General features: G+C 40.0%; 1 protein-coding gene and 1 long non-coding RNA gene across 4 annotated transcripts in view; both read left to right on the top strand.

Moving 5' to 3' along the window:
• The window catches only part of PPM1D (protein phosphatase, Mg2+/Mn2+ dependent 1D), a 50,554-nt gene that overhangs the window by 3,544 nt on the left and 31,101 nt on the right, over positions 1–15,909 (top strand). For 2 of the 3 annotated variants that reach the window (XR_014821305.1, XM_005669013.4), the window contains exon 2: positions 15,525–15,753. Coding sequence is in view for 2 of the 3 variants with exons in the window: in XM_005669013.4 (XP_005669070.3) it covers positions 15,525–15,753 (229 nt within the window). In the remaining variant the exon portion in view is untranslated. The remainder of the gene's footprint in view (positions 1–15,524; positions 15,754–15,909) is intronic. The other variant, XM_084985054.1, reaches the window with a different exon arrangement.
• On the top strand, positions 1,464–7,373 carry LOC146398218 (uncharacterized). The gene is made up of 2 exons (XR_014821314.1): positions 1,464–2,162; positions 2,939–7,373. It is a non-coding gene; the product is annotated as an uncharacterized LOC146398218 (long non-coding RNA).

Here is a 15,909-nt window from a genome sequence, read left to right as displayed (position 1 = left end):
TACGCTGCAGCTGCAGCAACACTGCATCCTTAACCTACTGTGCCACAGCAGGAATTCCTAAAATGTGAGGTTTTTTTTTTTTTTTTCTTTTTTGGCCACCCTGTGGCAGTGCCTGATCTTTTACCCCACTGTGCTGGGCCAGGGATCAAACCTGTGTGCTGGCATTGCAGAAATGCCACCAATCCCATTTCGCCTCTGTAGGAACTCCTAAAATATGAGTTCTTAAGAGGCAGAAATTTGTCACTTAGCAATAAATACTGTCAGTTGCTTTTCTTGAAGTGAAAAGCACTTTGTTTTGAAGAAAATGTACAAAATGCCAAAGTTTTTTTTTTTTTTTTTTGTCGTTTTGTCTTTTCTAGGGCCGCTTCCACGGCATATGGAGATTCCCAGGCTAGGGGTCGAATCAGAGCCATAGCCACTGGCCCACGCCACAGCCACAGCAACGCTGGATCCGAGTCACGTCTGCAGCCTACACCACAGCTCACTGCAATGCTGGATCATTAACTCACTGAGCAAGGCCAGGGATAGAACCCGCAACCTCATAGTTCCTAGTCGGATTCCTTAACCACTGTGCCACAATGGGAACTCCCAAAATGCCAAAGTTTATTAACACATTTTATCAGTCCTTCAAGTAAAAATGATGGTCTGTGAAGAATGTGGCTAGTTCATTTCATAACTTGCATAATCACAAGTGCTTTTCACTTTTTCTCTAGACAGCCATAGCATGCAACAGAAGTGTTTATGCATGCTTCCCTTTTTGTCATACAGGATGTTAAAAAGACATGGGTGGAAGTTTAAAATAAAGTTAACTTATTGCATCATCAAAGGACATTCTGGAGTTTTTTGGGGGTCACTCCCGTGGCATGTGGAAGTTCCTGGGCCAGTGGTCGAACTCTTTTGTGCCACAGCAGCAAATAGCAGTGACAATGCCAGATCCTTAACTGGCTGAATCACCAGGGAACTCCATCAAGGACATTCTTTTATTTTTAAAAATTTTTTGTCTTTTTGTCATCTAGGGCTGCATCTGAGGCATATGGAGGTTCAGAACTGTAGCCGCTGGCCTACACCAGAGCCACAGCAATGGGGGATCGAGCCGAATCTGCCACCTGCACCACAGCTCATGGCAATGCCAGATCCTCAACCCACTGAGCGATGCCAGGGGTCGAACCCACGTCTTCATGGATGCTGGTCAGGTTCACTAACCACTGAGCCACCATGGGAACTCCTCAAGGACATTCTTAATTGAAACTTGTTTGTCTTTTTTCTTTTCTTTCCTTCTTTTTTCCTTTAAAAAAAACTCTTAAGTGGGTAACTGTGGCGAAATACAGTGACTTTTAGTTTGCTTTGACAACTGCTGAGGCACCAGCAGTTTTACTAACCACTGCTTTTTTTTTTTTTTTTTGGTCTTTTTAGGGCTGCACCTGAGGCATATGGAAGTTCCCAGCTAGGGGTCCAGTTGGAGCTACAGCTGCCAGCCTACGCCAGAGTCACAACAACACCAGATCCGAGCTGCATCTGGGTCCTGCACCACAGGTCATGGCAACACCAGATCCTAACCCACTGAGTGAGGCCAGGGATTAAACCAGCATCTTCATGAATGACTGTTGGGTTTGTTATCGCTGATCTCTAATAACAAGATCTCTACTAACCATTTCTGTTGAACCATCAGTGCAGATGTTAACACAGTGAAAAGGGCAAATAAATTCTTTATTACTGTGAGAATAGCTTTGGCCTTGTAGAATCCCTGTAAAGATCACTCACCATTTTGAGATAACTGCTGTTTTATCTGTGTCTCAGCTGAAAGAGGTCTTTTGGGGCAAAGATACTGTATGGCATATCTTATAATTAATCTCTTAGGGCTAATCATGCAATTCCTTGCTTAGTAGCTTCTAATTTCTTTGAATTTCTTTGTGTAATGATTAAATTGACTTTCTTACTTTTTTAAAATTAAAAATATTTCCCCTTTTAAAAATTGTGATAGGAGTTCTGCTGTGGTACAGTGAGTTAAGAATCCCACCACTCTGTAGGTGCAGGTTTGATCCCTGGCTTGGCCTGGGAACTTCCAAATGCTGCCACTGTAAAAAAAAAAAAAAGTGATAAAATACGTACAAGATTTACTATTTTTGCCATTTTTAGGTGTACAATTCATTGGCATTAAGCATGTTCACAGTATTGTGCCACAATCACCATTGTCCATTTTCAGGATTTCTTTGGTATCTCAAACAGAAATTCTACACCCTTAAGCAGTAATTTCCCATTTTTCTCTTCCCCAGCCCCTGGTAAAACTTTATTTTATTTTCCTTAGCTATGAATTCACCTATTCTATGTGCCTCATACAAGTGAAATCATACAGTATTTGGCCTTTTGTGTCTTATTTTATTTAGCAGAGAGTATCTTTAAAGTTTGTCCAAATTGTAGCATATGTCATCGTTTTCTCCTGAGGCTGGATATGGTATATGCATACGCTAGATTCTTAACCTGCTGTACTACAGTGGAAACACTAATATTTTACTTAAAATATTAGCCAGGGGAGTTCCTGTTGTAGCTCAGAGGCAACGAATGAATCCCACCAGTATCCCTGAGGATGTGGGTTCAATCCCCGGCCCCTCTCAGTGGGTTAAGGATCTGGCATTGCTGTAGTTGTTATTGTTTTTTTTTTTTTTAGAAATAATTTTCTTACTACCCTTTTCTTTTGATGGTCCAGACAAGATAGTGAACAAAATGCAGTTTTCATTCCTTTGTATCATGGTTCATTGATTTATGTTATCAAGAGAGCCATTAGAAAGGTAACACCATACCGTTGAAATAAATGAAATGTTATCTCTGATATGATTATAGGGAATTTGCCGAAGTATTTGTAAAGGAAGATGAAATATGGAAGGTTTATTTATTTATTTTTTCTTTTGTCTTTTTAGAGCTGCACTCGCGGCATATGGAGGTTCCCAGGCTGGGGGTCTAGTTAGAGTTGTAGCTGCCGGCCTATGCCAGAGCCACAGCAACTCCAGATCCGAGTCTTGTCTGCCACAGCTCACGGCAACGCCGGATCCTTAATCCTTTGATCAAGGCCAGGTATCGAACCTGTAACCTCATGGTTACTAGTTAGATTCGTTTCTGCTGTGCCACGACGGGAACTCCTATTTATTTTGATTTTTTCTTTTTTTTTCTTTCTTTTTTTTTTTTTGGCTATTTCTTGGGCCGCTCCCACGGCATATGGAGGTTCCCAGGCTAGGGGTCTAATTTGAGCTGTAGCCGCCAGCCTACGCCAGAGCCACAGCAACTCGGGATCCGAGCCGCGTCTGCAGCCTACACCACAGCTCACGGCAACGCCGGATCCTTAACCCACTGAGCAAGGGCAGGGACCGAACCCGCAACCTCATGGTTCCTAGTCGGATTCGTTAACCACTGCGCCACGATGGGAACTCCTATTTTGATTTTTTCAACTAAAGATCAGAGCACTTACTTCAAAGAAGATGGCCAAATGAATGAGTCATGAAGAAACTGTTCTTAAATTGTTCTGGGTTTGGCAGATAGTTTTCATTAAAGACAGAGTCAGAAATGGACAGAGTACAGAAGGCAGGTGAGAGGGATAAGAGGAAAGAGAGGGAAAGCGAGTTGTAACTAAATATGAAGAAAACTATTATTACTTCATAGACTTTTTTTTTTTTATAATTTTTTTATTTTCCCACTGTACAGCAATGGGGTCAGGTTATCCTTACATGTATACATTACAATTACAGTTTTTCCCCCACCCTTTGTTCTGTTGCAACATGAGTATCTAGACAAAGTTCTCAATGCTATTCAGCAGGATCTCCTTGTAAATCTATTCTAAGTTGTGTCTGATAAGCCCAAGCTCCTGATCCCTCCCACTCCCTCCCCCTCCCATCAGGCAGCCACAAGTCTCTTCTCCAAGTCCATGATTTTCTTTTCTGAGGAGATGTTCATTTGTGCTGGATATTAGATTCCAGTTATAAGTGATATCATATGGTATTTGTCTTTGTCTTTCTGGCTCATTTCACTCAGTATGAGATTCTCTGGTTCCATCCATGTTGCTGCAAATGGCATTATGTCATTCTTTTTAATGGCTGAGTAGTATTCCATTGTGTATATATACCACATCTTCCGAATCCAATCATCTGTCGATGGACATTTGGGTTGTTTCCATGTCCTGGCTATTGTGAATAGTGCTGCAATGAACATGCGGGTGCACGTGTCTCTTTTAAGTAGAGTTTTGTCCGGATAGATGCCCAAGAGTGGGATTGCGGGGTCTTATGGAAGTTCTCTGTATAGATTTCTAAGGTATCTCCAAACTGTTCTCCATAGTGGCTGTACCAGTTTACATTCCCACCAGCAGTGCAGGAGGGTTCCCTTTTCTCCACAGCCCCTCCCAGCACTTGTTATTTGTGGATTTATTAATGATGGCCATTCTGACTGGTGTGAGGTGGTATCTCATGGTAGTTTTGATTTGCATTTCTCTTATAGTCAGCGATGTTGAGCATTTTTTCACGTGTTTGTTGGCCATCTGTATATCTTCTTTGGAGAAATGTCTATTCAGGTCTTTTGCCCATTTTTCCATTGATTGATTGGCTTTTTTGCTGTTGGATTGTATAAGTTGTTTATATATTCTAGAGATTAAGCCCTTGTCAGTTGCATCATTTGAAACTATTTTCTCCCATTCTGTAAGTTGTCTTTTTATTTTCTTTTTGGTTTCCTTTGCTGTGCAAAAGCTTTTCAGTTTGATGAGGTCCCATGGGTTTATTTTTGCTCTAATTTCGATTGCTTTGGGAGACTGACCTGAGAAAATATTCATGATGTTGATGTCGGAGAGTGTTTTGCCTATGTTTTCTTCTAGGAGTTTGATGGTGTCCTGTCGTATATTTAAGTCTTTCAGCCATTTTGAGTTTATTTTTGTGCATGGTGTGAGGGTGTGTTCTAGTTTCATTGCTTTGCATGCTGCTGTCCAGGTTTCCCAGCAATGCTTGCTGAATAGACTTTCTTTTTCCCATTTGATGTTCTTGCCTCCCTTGTCAAAGATTAATTGACCATAGGTGTCAGGGTTTATTTCCGGATTCTCTATTCTGTTCCATTGGTCTGTCTGTCTGTTTTGATACCAGTACCGCACTGTTTTGATGACTGTGGCTTTGTAGTATTTCTTGAAGTCTGGGAGAGTTATGCCTCCTGCTTGGTTTTTGTTTCTCGGGATTGCTTTGGCGATTCTGGGTCTTTTGTTGTTCCATATAAATGTTTGGATTGTTTGTTCTAGTTCTGTGAAAAATGTTGTGGGTAATTTGATAGGGATTGCATTGAATCTGTAGATTGCTTTGGGTAGTATAGCCATTTTTACAATATTGATTTTCCCAATCCAGGAACATGGAATATCTTTCCATTTCTTTACATCTTCTTTGATTTCTTTGATTAAAGTTTTATAGTTCTCGGCATATAGGTCTTTACTTCCTTGGTCAGGTGTATTCCGAGGTATTTGATTTTGTGAGGTGCAATTTTAAAAGGTATCGTATTTTTGTATTCCTTTTCTAATATTTCATTGCTGGTATACAGAAATGCGACTGACTTCTGAATGTTAATCTTATATCCTGCTACTTTGCTGAATTTATTAATCAGTTCAAGGAGTTTTGGGGTTGAGTCCTTAGGGTTTTCTAGGTATAGTATCATGTCATCTGCATACAGTGACAGTTTGATCTCTTCTCTTCCTATATGGATGCCTTTTATTTCTTTTGTTTGTCTAATTGCTGTGGCTAGGATTTCCAAAACTATGTTGAAGAGCAGTGGTGAGAGTGGGCATCCCTATCTTGTTCCAGATTTGAGTGAGAAGGCTTTCAGTTTTTCCCCATTGAGGATTATATTTGCTGTGGGTTTATCATAAATGGCTTTGATTATATTCAGGAATGTTCCCTCTATACCCACTTTGGCGAGGGTCTTGATCATGAATGGATGTTGAACTTTGTCAGATGCTTTTTCTGCGTCTATTGAGATGATCATATGATTTTTGACTTTTTTTTTGTTAATGTGGACATCATAGGCTTTTGAACCTAGACCTTCACCCTCTCACACATCATATGTTCTGAACGAATTTGCCCTACTTGACAAGTACTTGTTTTTCCCCATTTTTGTTAATCATCATTACTTTATAAAAGTCCGCTGATGAATGTAGAAGGAATGATGGAACTAAAAATTCACATTTGGTAACCATCATAATCAATTGTTCAGCCAAGAAACATCATAAATGTTACAAAACTAGTTATGTAAAAAATTTGAGGAACAGAATTGCTGTATTTGTTTTGTAGAGGTGCTGTCACAAATTAGCAGAAATTGGGTGGCTTAAAACAACGGAAATTTGTTCTCTCATGATTTTGGAGGCCAGAAGTTTGAAATCCAGATGTAAGCAGGGTTGATTCCTTTTTGGAGGCTCTGAGGGAGAATCTGTTTCATGCTCTTTCCTAGCTTCTGGTGGCTGGCAGCAGTCTTTGGCATTTGTTGGCTTGTAGATATGTTGTCCAGTCTCCACTGTCTTTATATCTCCTCCTTCTATTCTCTTTTAAGGACACTCATCTTTGGATTTAGGGCCCACTCTAATCCAGGATGATCTCCCCTTAAAATCTTTAACCTAATTACATCTGCAAAGATCCTTTTTCCAAACAAGGTCACAGTCACAGGTTCTGGGTGGATATGTCTTTTATTGATTGGGGTTGAGGTGGCACCATTCAACCCACTCTGGGGATATTTACATTATTCCAGATAATCTCCCAATGAAACATTTATTAATTACAAAAGGAGAAATATAAGGGGAAACCTGGTAGACACCATCTTAACAAATGATCAAGGGTAGCATCACTTTTAATGGGACAAATTGAAATCGTTTACTGCCTGCAGTGAGAAGATCATCTTTAACACTTCTGTGATATTCCTGCCAAAATAGGCATAATCTGATTACAGACATGAGGAAACAGGACACAGATCCCACACTGAGAGTCATTTTTGAAATGATTGGCCAAGTACTCCTAAAAAGCATTAAGGAAACACTGACGAATTGTTCCAGATGAAAGAGATTAAAGAGACATGATAAGTAAATATAACAAGGGATCCTGAGTTTTATCGTCTTATTATAAAGCATATTATTAGGGTAATTGATGAAATTTGAATGAGATCTGTGGATTAGATGGTAGTATGGTATCAGGGTTAATTGATTTTGATGGCCCATTTCGGTTCTGTAGGAGATGCCCATTTGAAGAAATCAGATACTGTAGGAATTCTCTGGTGGCCTAGCGGTTAGGGATCCAGCATTATCACTGCTGTGGCATGCATTTGATCCCTGGGCTGGGAAATGTCACATGCTGAGGGTGTGGTCAAAAAAAAAGAAACTAGGAGTCCCCATCTGGCGCAGGGGTCAACGAATCCAACTAGGAACCATGAGGTTGTGGGTTCGGTCCCTGCCCTTCCTCAGTGGGTTAATGATCCAGCGTTGCCATGAGCTGTCGTGTAGGTTGCAGATACAGCTCGGATCCAGCGTTGCTGTGGCTCTGGCCTAGGCTGGTGGCTGCAGCTCCAATTCGACTCCTAGCCTGGGAATCTCCATATGCCGCGGGAGCGGCCCAAGAAATGGCAAAAAGACGAAAAAAAAAAAAGAAACTAGATACTATGATAGTATTTGGGAGTGATGGAATATTTTGTTGACAGTTTACTCTCTTCTTTGTTCAAGAAAAATTCTTTGGATTATTCCTGAAAAAAAAAAAAAAAAAAAAAGAGTTAACCTGAAGAAGCAGGTTTCGGATGAGAAACCTGGATACCTCCAGGAATCTAGGTAGCAGTTTTATCAGAGATCTGCTGCTGGATGCACACCAGAGAGCCAAGACTATATTTATTTGTCTTAATAAAGAGAATAAATCAGAAACTTCAGCATCATTTGGAATCACAATTTGCTTATAATTCTCTGTCATTTTCCAGGAACTATCAGACTTTTGCAGTGGTCAAACTATAGAGTGGAATACATTAGATCACCATGCCACCTGTCGTGTTTTAATGGTGACAGCAATCTTTATGATTCTCTGAGAGCTGTGATAATTCTTTTAAAGCATTTTTTATTATAGTTGATTTACAATCAATAATTCTTTATTATTTCGGAAGGGAGTATCATTGGTGGGGCGCTCCAAAGTCTTGCACTTGGCCTTTTCTACCATGATAGACTTTCTGACCAATCAGTGAAGAGCTATGAGGGGAAGCTATGAGTCACTGACCAAATTAGCTGTGGGGTAGGTTTGGGATTTCACTGAGTCTGAGGTGGGCCAGATTTAGGAGTTCCTGCTGTGATGCAACAGGATTGGTGGCATGTTGGGAGCACTGGGACGAAGGTTTGATCCCCAACCCAGCACAATGGGTTAAGGATCCAGAGTTGTAGCTGCAGCTTGGATCTGATCCCTGGCCTGGGAACTCCATATACTGCCAGGTGGCTAAAAATTGAAGAAAAAAGAGAGTCCTTTGTAGTACCTGACCTCATTATCAATGGACTGTGGCTGTGTTCTGTAGCTCCAGAATTATCTTAGAGCCATCATTCAGTAGTTTGTCAGTGTTGTGGGTATTTCTTTCTTCTTGGTGTATAGCTAAGTGGAAATGGCCACATATTACTTTGAAGAAAGGTAACAATTCTTTAATCTTGGAAGATTTTTTTTTTTGGTGAAAGACCATTCTGGAGATCCAGTTTTTCTTCTACCCTGTGTTGGTGAGTCTACAATTTTACTTTGGGTAATTAACTGCTCCTATGTGATCTCTCACCTTGGGGTTCTCCCACCCCATAGAGATTGTTTTCATTGCAGCCTCTTGCCTTAGTATTTCTTGCCTAGAGAGAGAAGTCAGTAAAATGTATTTAAAAGATTTTGGTGTTTCACTATTATGTACAAAATAGATAAAACAATAAGAATTTACTGTATAGCACAGGGAACTGTATTCAAAATTTGTAATAACCCATAATGGAAAAGAATTTTAAAAAGGAATGCAGATATATGTATAACCAAATCTCTTTGCTGTATACCTGAAACAAACACAGTATTGTAAATCAGCTATACGTCAATTAAAAAGAGATTTTTGGGAGTTCCCGTTGTGGCGAAGCGGAAACGAACCAACTGGGAACCATGAAGTTTCGGGTTCGATCCCTGGCCTCGCTCGGTGGGTTAAGGATCCAGCGTTGCCATGAGCTTTGGTGTAGGTTGCAGACGTGGCTTGGATCCTTAGTTGCCTTGGGAGCTGTAGCTCCGATTCGACCCCTAGCCTGGAACCTCCATATACCATGGGTGCTGCCCTAAAAAGGCAAAAATTAATCAGTCGGTCAATCAGTAAAGAAGAGATTTTGGTATTTACCTGATTGCTTCCCTAAGTATTAAAGTTGGAGACTCTTGCCAACCTTTCTTGGGACGGGTAAGTAGGATACATGTGCATATAAAAGATGTAATCTAAGCGTCCCATCTTCCCAAATCTTTGAATTATTTCTCTGTATTATTGTGTTTGTTTTCTGGAACTGCCATAATAAAGTACCAAAATTGGTTGGCTGAAAACAGCAAAAATTTATTGTTTCACAGTTCTGGAGACCTGAGGTCCAAAATCAAGATTTTGGCAGCGCCATGTTCTATTTACTCTGAGAGCTCTAAGGGAGAGTCCTTCCTTACCTCTTATAGCTTCCTGTTTATCAGGCGTTCCCGGCATTCCCTGACTGGTAGATGCATCATTCTAGTCACATGGCTGTCGTGTTTGTGTGTGTGTGTGTGTGTGTGTGTGTGTGTGTGTGTGTGTGTGTGTGTCTTTCCCACACCCGAGGATGCAGAAGTTCCTGGGCCAGAGATCTAACCACACCATAGCAGCAACTAGGCCACTGTAATGATGCCTGATCTTTAACCCCCTGCCCCACAAGAGAACTCCTCCCTATGTGTTTTAACATCAAGGTCACATTCTGAGGTACTGAGTAATAGGATTTCAACATACCTTTTTTTTTGGAGGGACATAATTCACCTTGTAACAGTCATATCAAATTGTTTCTTAATCGTGGAATCTTAGGCCAGAGTTGGGTCTATGTTTGCATTAGCTGACCTAGAAAAATTTTGCCAAAGTTCTAAGCTAGTATGCTAACTATTCGACCTGCTTATCATTATTCTTTATCGGTAATTCAGCCCTGTCTTAATTACTGGTTACTATCTAGAATTTGAACAAGAGTCTCAAATTGGTTCCATAGCTAATTGACAGTTTTCTGAGGGTCAGTTGCCTGCAACCTACTCTGTGATACTAGTTTTGTATTACTTTTTTTTTTTTTGTCTTTTTGTCTTTTTGTTATTTCTTTGGCCGCTCCTGTGGCATATGGAGGTTCCCAGGCTAGGGGTCCAATCGGAGCTGTAGCCACTGACCTACGCCAGGGCCACAGCAACGCGGGATCCGAGCCTCGTCTGCAATCTACACCACAGCTCACGGCAACGCCGGATTGTTAACCCACTGAGCAAGGGCAGGGATCGAACCCGCAACCTCATGGTTCCTAGTCGGATTTGTTAACCACTGCGCCACGACGGGAACTCCTGTATTACAATTTTTTGAAAATAGCACACACTGACTCAGTCTATAACAAGGAAGGAAAAGAACATTGGAGTTTATTGATTGGAAAGGCATTTGATAGCTCACAGAATCAAACCAAGGGCTAAACCAGGTCTCAAAATGGACAGAACCAGGGTTTGTCTGAGGCCGTAGGTGATCAGAATTAGTGGACGCTCATTGAAAGTTTTCATTCTCTGGGATCAGTCAGCTCCCACAGTTTTCTGACTTTATGCTTTTCTGTCTAAAGATGCAAATACCTGAAAGAGTGAAATAGTTTAGGTCATTTGCCTACATCCTAGGCCAGGAGCCAGCAGGATTTTCAATTCCACTAAAGAAGTACAGGAGTTCCTGTCGTGGTTCAGCGGTTAGTGAATGTGACTGGCATCCATGAGGACATGGGTTCGATCCCTGGCCTCACCCAGTGGATCGAGGGTCTGGCGTTGCCATGAGCTGTGGTGTAGGTCACAGATGTGGCTCAGATCCCATGTTGCTCTGGCTGTGGTGTAGGCTGGCAGCTGTAGCTCTGATTGAACCCTAGCCTGGGAACCTCCATGTGCTCTAAAAAGACCAAAAAAAAGGGGGGGGGCAGGGTAGGCTTTGTACCCCAGAACAAAACCGGGATGCTAATACTTGAAGGGAGAATGTGGGCTAGACAGGTATGTACTAGATTTAATACTATAAATAAAGGCTAAAGTAAAAGCAGCAGCCTTTGCCTCCATTTGGATTATTTCCTCAGAAAAAAAAAGTTCCCAAAGTCAAATTATTTGGTAAAAGAATACTTATATCTTTTGATGGTTATTGATACAAGTTTTCAAATTTCTTCCTTAAGACTTTTACTATTCAGTACTACTTTGACATTAGAATTCTTTTTTTTTTTTTTTTTTTTTCTTGCTTTTTAGGGCTGCACTTGCAGCATATGGAAGTTCCCAGGCTAGGAGTCGAATCAGAGCCATAGCTGCTGGCCTATGCCACAGCCACAGCTATGCGGGATCCAAGCCATGTCTGCGAGCTACACCACAGCTTACCCACTGAGCAAGGTCAGGAATCGAACCAGGTCCTCATGGTTCCTGGTCGGATATGTTTCCACTGCACCACCACGGGAACTCCTCTTTATTCCTGTTTAGAAAAATTTAGAACGCCCTATTTAGAAGAATTTAGAACTCCCAACATTAGAATTCTGTAAGAACTCTTAGCGTAGTAATCAGGAGTATGTTGTATTGCCTGGGTTTGGGTCCCAGCTTCTGCACTTAGTACCTGTGTGGCCTTACCTCTGTGTGCCAGCGTATCCTTATCTTTTTTTAAAATTTAATTTTTTAGCGCCACACCCTCGGCATATGGAGGTTCCCAGGCTAGGGGTCGAAACAGCTGTAGCTGCCAGCCTACTCCATACCAAAGCTATGGGATCCAAACCACGTCTGCAACCTACAGCATAGCTCACAACAACACCAGATCTTTAACCCACTGAGTAAGGCCAGAGATCAAACCCACAACCTCATGGTTACTAGTCGAGTATGTCAACCCCTGAGCCACAATGGGAACTCCCTCATCTTTATTAAAATGGAGTTAATAAGGAGTTCCCTGGTGGCTTAGTGGTTAAGGATTCTCAATTGTCACTGCTATGACACAGGTTTCTCCCTGGCCCAGGAACTATGGGTATAGCCAAAACAAACAAAAAAAGAGTTAATAATAGTACCTACCTCCTGAAAGTTAAATGAGTCAGTATATATTAACTGGTACATGGTTAAGTACGTAAGTACCCTAAATGTTAAGTTTATCCTAAGGAACATATACATTTTATACTTGTTTATAATAGCTTTACTTCATACAGAAATTTTATTTTATTTTTTAGGTCAGAAACAGATTTATTAGAATAGGATGCTAGTAAGAGATGCAAGTGGGCAGGCAAGGAAGCTCTCATACAGAAATTTTATATTTCAGTGTAAAGTTTATTAGTTTTTATTTTAATGACTTAAACACATTTCTTAAAGGATACTTAAGCCAGAGTTCCTATACTATCTGATACTGTCCTTTTATTATGCTCCTAGTTTTAAGTCATTTTGTTGAAAATTAAAAGATTAAATTGTAAAGAAGTTCCCTTGTGGCTCAGAGGGTTAAGGATCTGGTGTCACTGTAGTGGCTTGGGTCATTGTGGCCATGTGAGTTCAGTCCCTGACCCAGGAACTTCTAATGCTGCAGGCGCAACCAAAAAAAAAAAAAAAAAAAAGGTACAGAATGTAAAGTAGAAAACAAGAAAGACTAAGGAAGACAAATTGTAAAGAGAAGAGATTCCTTAATATGTAAATTTATTGCAGTTTCAATCAGAACCTCCATAGGCTTTGTTTTTCAGTTTTGCAAGTTGCTTCTAAAATTCATCTGGAAAAATGCTTAAGAGAATATTGAAAAAGAAGAATAATTGGGGGATGCTTATACTCCAAATTATTAGAAAGAACCATAAATAGATTAGTTGGATGAGTCCAGAAATAGATATGAGGCAAAATGTAAAACATGATAAAAGGTGACATTTAAAATGAATAGGGAAAGCATGGAGTATTCAGTATTTTTAGATAATTGCAGAATATCTTCGATGATATATTAGTACTTTTGACCAAAAAATGTGATTTAAATATTAATATTGCATTGAATATATTTTTTTATTTTTAGCTTTTTTTCTTCCTTTCCATCTTGTTCTAGGTGCTTTTTGAAAACGGCCAAATTATTTGTATACTGTAGTTAAATTTGAGTCATCTTAGAACTCTTCTTTCTGGCTGTTCACCTCACTCACATTTATTGTGATAATTTTTTCCCTCAGGTTCTTAGCTGCAGAAAACAATTTCTTCTAGCTTGTTTAAAAAGGAAAATTTTAGCAAGAGCTCTAGTTTAACCCATAAAATAATTGAAATCAGGGCTAAATAAACATATACAATATTCCAGGCTAAGCTTCTAGGGATGACGTCTGTAACCAAACTGCAAAGGATGTGCTAGGGAGCTCTCTGCTTGCAAAATTGATGCCTTCTTCCTGCTTTAAATTTCTTTTTCTTTTTAACTTAAAAGTGTGAAATATGGAGTTCCCTTGTGGAGCAGCAGGATATAAGGATCTGGCATTGTCACTGCCGTGGTTCGGCTTCAGGCCCTTGCCTAGAACTCCCACAGGCACTTTCTATGTGTCTGGTACTGTTACAGATGGTTTTACATTTGTATATGCTTGTGTGTATGTGAATTTCCAGCTTCATCAATATTGATAGCTGTTCTGGTTTCCCTCACTTGTGAAGGTCATTTATTTCGTGTACTGTAAGCAGATCTCTGTTGTGAGATCACACAGTAGCGTGGGTTCCATCACTGGGAAGGTATGTGATGGGGAGATACACTGTAGGGTTCAAGAGATGTCTTTTCAGCATATGTAATATAGGGGAAAAAAACCCAGCTAGCTAGAATATGTTAGAGAAACCTTTTGTCTATAAACATTGTGTGGCACTTCATCCATTTTTTTGTGTGCGTGGGGGGGGGGTGTATTTCTTCTTCCTCATCCCCTTTGAGACCCAGTTGTCGCTATCCGCAGATGCACCAGAGAGATATTTAGTTACCAGCTTAGGAATGAAAATGTTTACCTTTTACCATGCAGGGAGTTAAGGCACTGACCTAGGAGACGGCCAAGCTTTTATCATCCATTCCTGTCTATAGTCTTTGCTGCTGCCTCTGAGTTTGAAGTTTTCTGGAATTCTATCTTACAGAGAATACTGATTGATGCACTGCCTTCTTTACTGACTGTGCTTTTTCCTTATGTTGTATTACAGATTTTGCATTTTGATTTTTCCCTCACTATAATTCAATTAGTTTAAAATTCCAGGAATTCCTCAGATTTTCTTATGATCATTCTCTGTGTTTCATGACTGCTATGGACTTTTTCTAATATTTACATATATTCTGTCCTTTCAGTAGGATTTTGATGGGTAGAATGTGTCAGTTTTTGAACTCAGTTTGCTATCTTGAGCTATAACTTGTAGTTTGTTTAATAGTACAGAATATTTCAGAATTTTTAAATCATAGTGAATATAATCAGTCATTATAGGTTTTGAAATTAAATATGTGGGATCTTTGCCACTTTAAATACTTGAATTATTTTGAGAAAATTTCTTAGCCATTCAAAGTTTTAGTTTCCTCATCTGCAAAATAGGCAGGATTAGTTTCATTATCTTTTAGGCTTGTTGTTAGTATTACATATAACACAGAATATGGTATACAGTAGGTGCTCCATAAATGTTACTTACTAGGTTGTGAATATTTAACAGTTACTTCAAAAACAAATTGCTTTTTCTGAAAATCTTTTTGAAGAAAGTTTAATAAAGAAGTCGCTGGCAATATGGTATCAAAACTTACAATGCCTTTGCCACTAAATGTGGTTAGGACTAAAACCTATGTGAAATTAGTAGATGTGTCCTGTAATATTTTTCTCCTAGGATTGCCTTGATGATCATAATGTTTATAAAATTAATTTATTAATGTGTCAGTGAATTAATACAAGTTCTTTAATAGCTTTCAAAATATTTTTCTTAAACATTTCCCAAGCTAATTTAAATTTTAAGATGGTAATTCAGCGCACGTTGCTTTTTTCTTTTTTCTTTTTTTTTTAAGTCTTTTTAGGGCTGCTCCCATGGCATTTGGAAATTCCCAGGCTAGGGGTTGAATCAGAGCTGTAGCCGATGGCCTATGCCACAGCCGCAGCAACGCCAGATCCAAGCTGAGTCTGTGACCTACACCACAGCTCATGGCAATACTGGATCCTTAACCCACTGAGTGAGGCCAGGGATCGAACCTGCGTCTTCATGGATACTAGTCAGATTCACTTCCACTGAGCCACCATGGGAACGCCCCCTATGTTGCCATTTGTATTCTGCCACAGTATTAATGTTTACACCTGGAAGAGTAAAATGTTTTATTTTTAATTACAGCAGAATGGCCAAAGACTATGACAGGTCTTCCCAGCACATCAGGGACAACTGCCAGTGTGGTCATCATACGGGGCCTGAAGATGTATGTAGCTCACGTGGGTGACTCAGGGGTGGTTCTTGGAATTCAGGATGACCCAAAAGATGATTTTATCAGAGCTGTGGAGGTGACACAGGATCATAAGCCAGAACTTCCCAAGGAAAGAGAACGAATCGAAGGACTTGGTGGAAGGTAATCATTGTGCTCTTTTGTCCTTCTTCTTTTGGTTCTTTGTGGTCCTTTTCTTCTTTACTTACCCAGATTAACCTACTTCTCCATTTAATGAAGTTACTTTCTCAGCATTACAGATATTTAGTTTGCTTGTGAAAAGTCTGTGTATGTTCATAT

This window comes from Sus scrofa, chromosome 12, assembly GCF_054392235.1.
Source record: "Sus scrofa isolate SSC_HxYL_T2T_F1_AM1 chromosome 12, Sscrofa_HxYL_maternal_Yorkshire_Landrace_v2.0, whole genome shotgun sequence".
Lineage (NCBI taxonomy): Eukaryota > Metazoa > Chordata > Mammalia > Artiodactyla > Suidae > Sus > Sus scrofa.
The sequence above is the reverse complement of the archived record's forward strand: the minus strand, read 5'-3'. Positions and strand labels throughout refer to the sequence as shown.